Here is a 12,500-nt window from a genome sequence, read left to right as displayed (position 1 = left end):
TCATTATATCAGAAACTGAACCATTGCAGTACTTTATTGTTATGTGGGAAATATTTCTAAAATCAGTTTCTCAAAATATTACAATAAAGATGTTGTAATACAGAAATGTCGGTTTCCTGAGCCAGTACACACAACCACCATCATGGGAAAGCCAATTCAAGAACCACGCACATTTTGCATTTCATTTGGATATCAGGGTGGACATCAATGCCCCAAGAGTCAGGAGGAAGAGTGGAGAGGCACAGAATCCAAGTGGCTTGAAATCCAGTATGATGTTTCCACAGTGATGATTTGGGGTGCCATGTCATCTGCTGGTGTTGGTCCACTGTGTTTAGTTTATCAAGTCCAGAGTCAATGCAGCCTTCTTGCAGGAGATTTTAGAACATGTCATGCTTCCATCTGCTGACAAGCTTGATGGAGATGCTGATTTCCTTTTCCAACAGGACTCAGCACCTGCCCACAGTGCCAACACTGCTAGTAACTGCTTTACTTACCATAGTATTACCAAAGATCCTTCATTACTGACAAGATAGAGCAACATAATGCATGTCTATGGAAGCAAAATTCGAACAGTTCCTGTCTGCTTAATGAGGCGTGTCGCAAAGACGTCATAGTGGGATATCGATCTCTGTCAGATTGGCAAGCAGTTCAATTCAAATGTAACGTCACTTTCTAGGTCTGCTTAAAGGGGGATCTTGCCCCCTCCCCTTTGCGAAAATAGAACGCGGAAATGGTCGAACGTTTGTGCCTCTCGCTCCACTTTAACCTTTTCTGGTATTACTGATTGGCCAGACAACTTGTCTGAGCTGAGGAAAATGACAGATACCAGACCTGGGCTTCCATAACACCTCAGCCACATTTGAGTCAGATTAGTCAGATTTCAGAGTTCTTTTGACATTTCAGTATGGTCAGGTGGACAGGGTCATGCTCTGTGCGTCGTAATCGTCAAGATTAGAACAAAAAATGGCTTCAAATATTTCACTTCATGTCTAATGAATCTGAAATATATGAAAGATTCACGTTTTGAAATAAATTAGGGGGAAAACTGAAAATAAAGAAATATATTACATAATAAAATGTCAAGTGAGTATTTGTATGTTTTGTGTCCACAGTGGCGGCCATGACGACAGACGAGGCTGAGAGCCAGCAGAAGAAGGCGAACCAGCAGCAGCAGCAGTCCCAGCGGCCCCCCCAGCAGCCGTCTGACGACCCCGCTGCCGACCCCCCCGCCGTGACCTCCGACCCCCAGGACAGCCCCGCGTCCGCCCCAGCCCCAGCCCCGGGCTCCCCTGCGGCGCCAGCGGCCTCGGCGGCGGGGGGCGAGGAGGAGGTCCAGCTGCGTCCACGGCAGCGCACGTCGGCGGGCCGCGGCCTCTCGCGCCTCTTCTCGTCCTTCCTGAAGCGCCGCTCGCAGTGCTCGGACGGCGAGGGGGCCGACGGCGAAAGGGCCCGCGACGCCCGCCAGGACGAGCCCAAAGCGCCCATCGCCGACCCCGAGCCCGAGCTGCGAGCCGAGGGTGAGGGCGACGCCGCCCTCGACCTGCACTCCCTCAGCAGCGCCGAGAACCAGGTCAGAACCCCAACGCCACACCTAGCACCAATGCCTAGAACCACAACAGAGTTAAAGAGCCCTTAGAACCAGGTCAGAACCCCAACGCCACACCTAGCACCAATGCCTAGAACCACAACAGAGCTAAAGAGCCCTTAGAACCAGGTCAGAACCCCAACGCCACACCTAGCACCAATGCCTAGAACCACAACAGAGCTAAAGAGCCCTTAGAACCAGGTCAGAACCCCAACGCCACACCTAGCACCAATGCCTAGAACCACAACAGAGCTAAAGAGCCCTTAGAACCAGGTCAGAATCCCAACGCCACACCTAGCACCAATGCCTAGAACCACAACAGAGCTAAAGAGCCCTTAGAACCAGGTCAGAACCCCAACGCTACACCTAACACCAATGCCTAGAACCACAACAGAGCTAAAGAGCCCTTAGAACCAGGTCAGAACCCCAACGCCACACCTAGCACCAATGCCTAGAACCACAACAGAGCTAAAGAGCCCTTAGAACCAGGTCAGAATCCCAACGCCACACCTAGCACCAATGCCTAGAACCACAACAGAGCTAAAGAGCCCTTAGAACCAGGTCAGAACCCCAACGCTACACCTAACACCAATGCCTAGAACCACAACAGAGCTAAAGAATCCTGACGCCACACCTAATTCCAATGCATAGAACCAGGTCAGAACTATAGAACCGCAACACCACACCTACTACCAATGCCTAGAACCAACTTTGCACCACCCTTACATTATAATGAAGCATTATCAATGGTCTGTGCATATATAATCTCACCTGAGGAGTGCATCCTCTGATGGCGTATCAACGTAATATTAGACGTGCCAATATGAGTTGTACCGATAGGGACGATAACCATAACAATATACTGTATATATTGCCTTGTTGTGGCCGATACCGATACGATAAACGATAACGTTACTCTTGAAAAAAAAATTATGGAAAGTGATTGGGGAAAAGCATTTGATAAGCATAATTTTATTGCAGTAATTTTACCTACCACCAAATGATGGACAGAACTCAATAGTCCTCAATAGTACAGCTGTCAACAAAATAGCAGTAGCCTAGCCCTATGTATGTCTCCTTTAAGTGAACCTGATGTCAGTGAATTGTGAATTAGTGGGCAGAGACAGTGTATGAATCGTTTTCATTTAGGAGTTAACGCTCATAAACTGCTCAGCTGGGAATACTGTATGCTATAGGGACCAAATCAGAGGTTGTGAGGGAAACTTATGTTGGGTTTCAATTGCGGGTAACTGAATAAAGCTGCTACTCCTCAGACTGTATTTTATGTCTGTCTAGTTTGACATTAAAGGGATAAGCCCGAAGGTTTTAACAACTCATTATGATGACCTGTCTGGAACTGAAGCAGGAATGGTTAACATATTACTAGGTAATAATACAAAACCCAAGCTAACATAATGCAAATATAATACTAAAATACAACTTAACTAACTAAACTAAATTAAACTAAAATACAATAAAATAGACTAGGCATACTTACAGTGTGTAGGCCTACTCGTTCCATTGACGAGTTTGTTTATTTGTTTCGACGCCTTTAGCGGTAAAGTGCTAGCCTGACTCCACCTGTCTACGCACTTCTGCTCAATTTCTTTTCCCTTCAGTACTCCATCTGGGACGCCTTGATCCACTTTCGTTTACTCCAGCAAGTGCACCTCCGCCCAATCAGGGAACAGAGGGCGTTCCCGAGAGCAATTACATTTAAGTTTCAAGCATATCGTTATCGTTGTGTCCCCCATGGTTAACATACGTCATTACCTAACGTTAGTGATTGAACTCCAATGATTTCAATGATGAAACTTCAGACAAGCATTCACCAACCAGGAAATAAACGTTTGCGAATGGATCTATGCCAGACTCTCTGTGAAGAAAGTCGGGTCTCCAGGCTAGTAAAGTGCAAACACACCAGCACAAGACGGCTCTAGGTAGGGCAGAGCTCCGCTCGGCTAAGGTTAAACAGCGGATCATTCACAAGAGGATTTTGGGATGCACAGATTCAACCCAGATCCACAGATCTTGTGAGAGTGGTGAAATACATTCCCACAGCTGACATTATATTGAGGAAGAAGTATAGCCAACCAAGCTCAAGTAGCTAGCCAGACGGACCTTACGCCTACGCCAAGTCGACAAATGTGACCATTCACAGCGAAATCAGTCGTTTTGCGCACAACGTTATTTTGAGGAAATCAACAATAACAAACTTCCGGGTTAAAATGTTGAATTTCACGTTTTCGCATAATTCGACTGTATACAGTCTACAGTTTCATATCGTGAACGCATTTCACGGAAAAACATTCGTTTTGACTGTTAAACCCGGCGAAGATTCAACACATTTGCTGTCATTCCCGTTGTGCACGCGCTGCTTAAAAAGGTGATTTCTCCTCTTCTGGCATATCGTGACAGGAGAACCATGTCAACTTTGGATGCTGTTATCTTAGCAATAGTTTGTCTAATACCCTCGATATACATATCGTTGGAAAACTTAGTTTATGGCCGTTCACGTGAGCACAATAACTTAATTTAATACATTTTACCGAAACGACTGGTTCCGCTTTACAGGGTCACAAATTAGGGCTTTAAAAAATAACAGCGCAAATTATTGGCCAGAATTCTGTTATCGGACCAATAATAATATTTGAATTTTTTCACTTATCGGCCAATAATATATATCGGCTGCCGATATTTCATGCATCCTTAGTTGTAAGTGGCTGGGAGTTATGAGCTTTGAATGAGGAACTGCTGGTGAGAGTGATTTTCACCTCAACTCCACAGACCCCAGGACTACACTGACCTCCAACACACACTGTCTTACTGTAACATGTGAGGCTTTCAACAGGCGTGTTTTTGGTGCAGTTTTAGGATGTAATGGCTCCAGCTTGGTGTGAAGGCTGGGTTAGCTGATGCTAATCCTGCTGTTATGTAACACACATTTAGACAGAAAGCAGAGTGCTGCGCAGGGCGTGACTCTTATCTGGAGGGTCGTGTGTGGCCACTCAAGCCTGTTTTTAGCGCTCGTACTGCTATCACAGCTGGACATGAGAGCGTCCTGTAGTTTTGGCCTGTTCTATACTGGGCCATGCCGCATGCAGAGGTGTTGTTTTATGATGTGCTATGTTCAGTTGGACTGTAATGTTTTAGTGGATACTGCTCATGAGAATTCTGTGCTGAGCCCCCATGTTCATGCCCCAGTCCAGAGTATAGCACTCTAGGCTAGCTGCCTAGCTTTAGCTGTTGACTGCAGTAACTCAAGCTAGGTAGAACCCAACTGTTTTTTTTACCAACAATACCTCGAGAAACATAAATCTATGTGTAAACCGACATAGTTCTCCTTTAAGATGACATTCACAGGTTTGAGTCCTAAATTCAGAATGCCAGACAAGCATGTTTAGCATTTTTCAGTCCTTGGCCAGGGTCCTGACATGGTGATTGAGTGCAGGAGTTGCTTCGCAAGCAGGAGTCAAGTCAGGCCCGATCTGTGCCTGCAGCCTTACCCTGCCAGCTGAGAGAGAAGGCAGTTGGGGATCTGGGAGTCAGTGGGGTAATTGTCCATGCATGTATTGAGATAAATGAGGAATAAACTGCATGCAGGATGTCACAAGACAAGAGGTGTGGCAAATTCATCACTCCCCTCCCGAGCTGCATAATGAACGCCATTTGTAACTGACCGTCATTAGTACTTGTCATGTGGTCACCAGATCCTTTCATTCAAAAAGACTTACAAACACGTCCAGCCGTGGAACTTTGTCCTCTATCTTTATTTTCACAACACGGATAGCGTCGCTCTTCGCAATGTGTCGGTGACCCAACATCTGCTTGTCCCATCCCACTCCTCTGTGTCTGAGATGGAGCTCGTTCGTTACACGCTTGTCCTACATTTCAGGCCTATTTCGGTAGAGTCGGAGTTTAGGCCCCAGTGTTTGCAAATGCCTTGAGAGAATGCGGGCTTGTTGAGAGTGCTGAACATGAATAATTGAAGCGGAGCACTGTATGTCTAGAAGTGAACAGAGTGGCTACTATAATAACTGCTGCAGGCAGATAGTGGATGGAGACGTGTGTCAGACACAAAGTGTCAGTCTCGAATTCGGAGAGCACAGCACTACTGTGGATATCCGTTACGCTAAATCAAAAGTGTTATGTCGCCCATACATAACATTCTGGTTGGTGTTTAGCAGGATGTGGAAATATTACATTTACTGTAATTCGTTCATTTTTCATCTATCTCTTGTTCAAAGTAAAGCTGACTGAAGTGCAGATGTACAGTACGTTGGCATCAGTGCTACTCTCTGGTGTAGGAGGCATGTCCCTCATGTTGTCTGCATCTTAGGCCTCCCAGCTTAGCGTCAGGAGTCTGGAGCATTATCCCGTGCCGTGTCTGTCTGTGCACTTCAGCACACAACAATTTATCCTCACCATCTCATCCTCGCGGTCCAGTTTCCTTGTCCAGTGCCAAAGAGGAATTAGCTGGCTGTACTGTGGCCCTGACTGACTCTTAAAGGTGCAGCTCTTGATGGTGGCAAACGATTCAACTCAACAGCCAATCAAACAGCAGATAAATAAATACCCAACCCTTCAGCGTGATGCTGTGGATTGGCTGGAATAGCTCCTGGTCTGAGCCATTTTGTTTGTTCCCAATTGTGTTGTTGTTGTTTTGTTTACATCCAATTTAAAGCAAAGATTGTTGTGAGCACACAGACAGCTAGGAAACTGTGATGGGAAGATCACTAAATGTACCTGTCATGGCTAACACTACCTCCCTGAATTATGGACTGTGTCTTAAAGCCGCTGCACATCCTTGTGTGTGTTTGAGGGGCATTTTACACCAATTGTATCTAACTTTTAACAGCTGCGTTACATAGTTTGGTCCTCACACGCACCCAGACTGCTTGGCGAGGCTTTTTCTCATGGCGAAGCCTCTAAATTATTCACCCAGAGCCAGAGCTTGTGCTGCGCTCCCACGCTGAACCACATCGCCACCGCTGACCTCAATACAAACTTTTATCTCTTCCCTACCCTCTCTCTCTCCCTCTCTCCCTCTGTCTCTCTCTCCCTCTCTCGCTCTCTTGTTTTCACTAATTACAGTCACCAATTAGAGTTAATTATAGTCAATGAGCCCCTCCCACACACACACTCCCCCACCTCCCCTCCAGCCCCCACCCCTCCATGCCTGTGTCTCCTCTCCGCCCTGGAGCGATATGATTTCAGCCCACAAAAGGGGCACTGTGTCTGGGAAGGGGGATTCCCAGGCCTCCACACAGGACACCTACTTCTCTGGGTTCCACTGTGCTAGTTAGCGGGCCTCTCACAGGTTCTGCTTGGGTGGTCTGGCGCCGGTCCATTTCATGAAAGTGAATCAAAATGTATGTATGGAAAAATGTGAATGGGTGAATGGGAATTAGTAGATGAATTGTGCGTGTGAAGTAGATAGAGATGGGTCAATCGATCAGTCGTAGAGTGCAAGGGTTATCGCATCAACATTTTATAAGTGATTATATGATATATGAAAAAGCCCTGTGTCACTAAGGTCAAACTGTATGTCCTGACACTGCACTCTCTATGTGTGTGTGGTTGTGTGTGTGTGTGTGTATGTGTGTGTGTGTGTGCGTGTACGCATGTGTGTGACAATGTGTGTGTGTGACGTTTGTGGTTGCTTGTGTGTGTGGCTGATTGTGTGTGTGTGTGTGTGTGTGTGTGTGTGCACGTGTGTGTGTGTGACATTTCTGGTTGCTTGTGCATGCGTGTGCGCACGTGTGTGTGTGTGTGTGTGTGTGTGTGTGTGTGTGTGTCCTCACAGGCGGCCCCTGCAGACCAGAAGGAGGACGCTGACTCAGACGAGGAGGGAGGAGGGAAAGGAGAGAAGGCCAAAGCCAAGAGGGAGGCCGGAGAGGCGGAGAAAGAGAAGAAGGAGGCGCAGGAGGAGGGCAAGCCTGACGGAGGAGACGCGGCGGAGGCAGAGGGGGAGGGAGAGGGGGCGGGGGAGGGGGAGGCCAAAGCAGAAAAGAGCGCCGAGGACGACGAGGCCAAGCCGGCCAAGGCCCCGCGCAGACCCAGGATCATGCAGTGCAAGGTCACTCTGCTGGACGACACGCTCTACGAGTGTGAACTGGATGTAAGAACTCAGATACACACATACACACACCACCACCACACCACCACCACCACCACCACCACCAACACCACCACACACAAACACACCACCACACACTAGACACACACAAACACACACCACCACACACTTAGTGGTGGGGAAAAAAATCGATTCTGTTCAGTATCGCGATATTTTGTGCATGCAATTATATCGATACAAGTAGCTCAAGTATCGCAATACTTAATTATATAATTTAATTATCTATTTTACTTTTATTTGAGGCAAGTTTACTCAGGGTTTACTCTGATCACATTAAATTTGCTAGATAGATAGATATATAGATAGATAGATACTTTATTGATCCCCAAGGAAGAAATTCAAGATATTACGCTCACAAGGTGGCGCTTCTTGTGGCGTTTTATTGTGCATTCAACGGCAATTTCAAATTGAAAGTGTGGGTGTGTTTCGGTTTTCAACAAAAAGCAAATAGTAAGGACCTTGATATGCACCATGCCATGACAAAGTGAGTTGAACAGTGTAATGTTCCTTATTTTTTGTAATGCCTTCGAACAATATGAGAGACATGAATAGCAATATATCGCAGAATCGAATCGCAATACTTGTTGTATCGCATTATGTTTAGAATCGCAATAATATCGAATTGTGGCCCAAATATCGCAATAGTATCGAATTGTCATTCTTTTGCCAATTCCCACCCCTACACACACTAGACACTCACAAACACACACCACCACACACTAGACACTCACAGGCACACATACACACTTAAACACACACACACACACACACACACACACACACACTGCGTAGACCCAGGATCATGCAGTGCAAGGTCACTCTGCTGGACGACACGCTCTACGAGTGTGAACTAGATGTAAGAACTCAGACACACACACACAGACATACACCGCTGTGGTGACGAATCCAAAGTCACAGGTTACATGACGGGACGACGCCCTGTATGAGTGCGAAGAACACACACACACAAACACACACGCACACGTGTGAAGAGACTCTGACATAGAGTTGCGCACATACAAACAGTATATGCATATATTTTCAGGTGACACAAACACACACACACACACACACACACACACACACACACACACACACGCACACACAGTGTCCCTGTGCTGATAGCTCCTATCAGAGGCCATTTGTCCTGATAAGAGATGGCTCATGCGAGTGATTGATTGGTGGCGGCCCCAAGTGAAGGTTGATTTGCCTGCAGTAGAGGTCACAGGTCACGATGGCCTCGCTTCATGCTTTATGCAAATCTGTTTAGCAGCACGGTTCAGTGACAGTGCCAGAGTGTTGCATACACATGTACACATGTACGCCACAACACACACACACACACGCACACACACACACACATACATGCTCTCTCTCACACACACACTCAGACACACTCTCTCTTTCTCTCTCTCTCACACACACACACACACACACACACACACACACACACACACCCACACACATTACTTTGTTGTCCTGGAGGCATCGGTCTAATCTTGCTGTCCCTCCACAGAGTAACGGGTCTGTCCCAAATCCTCTTTATCCATCCGTGCCTCACTTATCACTATCATCTTATTTCCTCTCCTGCGGCAACTACATGACCCTGGTCTGCCCTCATGCCCTAGCCTACTGTAGCCAACACACACACACGCACACACACACACACACACACTGATGTACTCTAAAGACACGCACTGTCATACAATAAGCTCCGAAAATTTAGCCATTCCAGGCACTGGTATTAAACACACACACACACACACACACACACACACACACACACACACACACACATGCGCGTGCACACACACATAATCACAGATATTGCCTTTGTGACTAGGGACCACAGTCACATCAGAAATGTATTTACTGCTTAATGAAGAAGTGACATCACTGAGACAGAGAAAGAGACACACACACACACACACACACACACACACATTCTACTATTGTTCACACATATACATATGCCTCCTCATTGTGCTCTTTGTAATTAGGGGCTGATTGCGTGGTGTGTGTGTGTGTGTGTGTGTGTCTAGTGTGTGTAGTGCCACTGAGCGTGTCTCCTCCAGGGCCCGAGGGCTCCCTCTCTGCTCCTCTCCCCGTGCCAGTGCGCTGCTCCTGGGCCTCATTAGCTCCCACAGTGCTGTGGGGTGGAGGGAGGCTGCTCCTGTGTGGACTCAGCCCTGCTGCTCTGCTGGGGTGTGGGGTGTGGGGTGGGGCAGGTGGCCGCACTCTTAAGTCAGTCACTGGCGCTCATTTGGCGCCTGTCCTGGGCTGTCTTGTAGAGTTCTGTCTTTCTCTCTCCCTTTCTTTCTTTCTGTTTCTTATATTATTTGTCTTTCTCTCTTTCTTTCATTCTATCTTTCTCGATTTACCTACTGACCTACTGTACTGCCTTTACTTATCTACTGCTAACATCATGCATGTACATTTCTCGCTCTCTGTGTGTGTGTGTGTAGAAACATGCCAAAGGCCAGGAGCTGTTCACAAAAGTGTGTGACCACCTCAACCTGCTGGAGAAAGACTATTATGGTGTGGCTATCTGGGAAACGCCCACCATGAAGGTATTCTATTCTATTCTATTCTATTGTATGCTGCCACTGTTTATTGTTGGTTCTCTACTTGTCATGCATGCTTCTGGGATGTAATTAGTGTACTAAACATGCATGTTGCACAATTAGATGAAATGTGTATGCCATAGGAACACAGTTTGACATAAAGATCTACTTAATGTATGCATTTTCTCTCTCAGACCTGGCTGGACTTTACCAAGGAGATTCGGAGGCAGGTGCCAGGTGAGTGAGATTGTACGGCATGCCTCCAATGTTCTTATCAGTGGACGTGTGTGTTTTCCCACATTGCTGTGTAATTGTAATGTACATAGCAAACTTGATCAGAGGTCCATTATGCACAGAATTAACAAACAATAATGCATCCTGTGTGTGTGTGTGTGTGTGTGTGTGTGTGTGTGTGTGTATCAGGGACCGACTATGACTTCACCTTCAATGTGAAGTTCTACCCCCCCGATCCTGCCCAACTATCTGAAGACATCACAAGGTACCGTGAAGCACTCAGTACCCTCTCTTAGCTTTAGCTCACTCACTCACTCTCTTTCTCCCTCTTCTTCTGTGTGCTCCATGTCCACCTTTCTTTTTTATGCATGTCTCCATCTCCATAATTCCATTTCTCTTCACTCTCTCTCCGTTTCCCTCATTCACTCTTTTAAGGCTGTCTCACGCATACACACATTTTCTTTCTCTCCTCCTCTCCCTCTCTCTCTCTGTTTCTCTCTCTCCTCCTCTCTCTTTCTCTGTTTTTCTCTCTCCCTCTCTCCCATACCTTCATCTCTCTCTAATCCTGCCCCGTCAGGTTGTTGACTTCATTAGTGAAATGAAACCACCTCAACCCCCTGCTGTTGCCTCTCCCCACACACAGACAAACACACACACACACACACACACACACACACACACACACACACACACACACACACACACACACACACACACACACAAAAACACACACACACACACACTCATGTGACGTCCATTGTTCATGCACACACCTCCACATCACACATACAAACACACATGCACATACAACACATACACAGCTTCATACACTCACTTGCACAGACAAGCATTTTCATTTTAATTTCTGCTTGTAGCTTTATTGATCCCCTCACTTCCTCTTGCTCTCTCTCTCTCTCTCTCTCTTTCTCCCTCTCTCTCTCTCTCTCTGAACTATGGCTTTGCCCTTTGCCCCTTGACCCCTAACCTCCCACCCCTCCTGCAGGTACTTCCTGTGCCTGCAGCTGCGTAAGGACATCCAGGCGAGCCGGCTGCCGTGCTCGTTCGTGACGCTGGCGCTGCTGGGCTCGTACGCGCTGCAGTCGGAGCTGGGCGAGTACGACCCCGAGGTGCACGCGCCCGACTACGCCAAGGACCTCAAGCTGGCGCCCGGCCAGAGCAAGGAGCTGGAGGAGAAGATCATGGAGCTGCACCGCACCTACAGGTGATTTACACACACACGCACATGCAGACACACACTCGCACACACACACACACAATCAGAGCAAGGAGCTGGAGGAGAAGATCATGGAGCTGCACCGCACCTACAGGTGATTTACACACACACGCACATGCAGACACACACTCGCACACACACACACACAATCAGAGCAAGGAGCTGGAGGAGAAGATCATGGAGCTGCACCGCACCTACAGGTGATTTACACACACACGCACACACACACATGCGCGCGCGCACACACACACACACACACACACACACACACACACACACACACACACACACCTGATCAGAACAAGGAGCTGGAGGAGATCATGAGACCATCATGATCATCAGACCTACAGGTGATCTACTGTACACACACACACACTCTCTCACACACACACATGCACGGCCAGAGTAGGGAGTTGGAGGAGAGGTGCTCCTGGTCTGATGAGCCCCACTGTGTCCCCACAGGTCCATGAGTCCGGCCCAGGCTGACATGATGTTCCTGGAGAACGCCAAGAAGCTCTCCATGTATGGGGTGGACCTGCACCAGGCTAAGGTGTGTGTGTGTGTGTGTGTGTGTGTGTGTGTGTTTTGTAGTAGTAGTGTGAGTAGTTGTAGTAGTTGAATTTGAAAAACAGTCATCTTAAATTAATATGCAAACAGACTGGGATATTAATGCTTTTTTAAATTAATTAAAATAGTCATTATTATTTGATCATTATTAATATTCATTTGGTACTGAGCTGCCTT

The 12,500-nt window shown here is 47.2% G+C and overlaps 1 protein-coding gene across 7 annotated transcripts in view; it reads left to right on the top strand.

The window, feature by feature from the left end:
- Positions 1-12,500, top strand: part of epb41a (erythrocyte membrane protein band 4.1a) — a 68,924-nt gene that overhangs the window by 17,376 nt on the left and 39,048 nt on the right. For all 7 annotated transcript variants that reach the window (XM_062529004.1, XM_062529003.1, XM_062529005.1 and 4 more), the window contains exons 2-8: positions 1,113-1,570; positions 7,392-7,706; positions 10,190-10,294; positions 10,483-10,525; positions 10,712-10,787; positions 11,526-11,744; positions 12,219-12,306. In XM_062529004.1, coding sequence (XP_062384988.1) covers positions 1,121-1,570; positions 7,392-7,706; positions 10,190-10,294; positions 10,483-10,525; positions 10,712-10,787; positions 11,526-11,744; positions 12,219-12,306 — 1,296 coding nt within the window. In that variant the 5' untranslated portion in view covers positions 1,113-1,120. The remainder of the gene's footprint in view (positions 1-1,112; positions 1,571-7,391; positions 7,707-10,189; positions 10,295-10,482; positions 10,526-10,711; positions 10,788-11,525; positions 11,745-12,218; positions 12,307-12,500) is intronic.

The sequence above is a fragment of the Sardina pilchardus genome, chromosome 24 (assembly GCF_963854185.1).
Source record: "Sardina pilchardus chromosome 24, fSarPil1.1, whole genome shotgun sequence".
Classification (NCBI taxonomy): domain Eukaryota; kingdom Metazoa; phylum Chordata; class Actinopteri; order Clupeiformes; family Clupeidae; genus Sardina; species Sardina pilchardus.
This window is presented reverse-complemented; position numbering and strand designations above follow the sequence as displayed.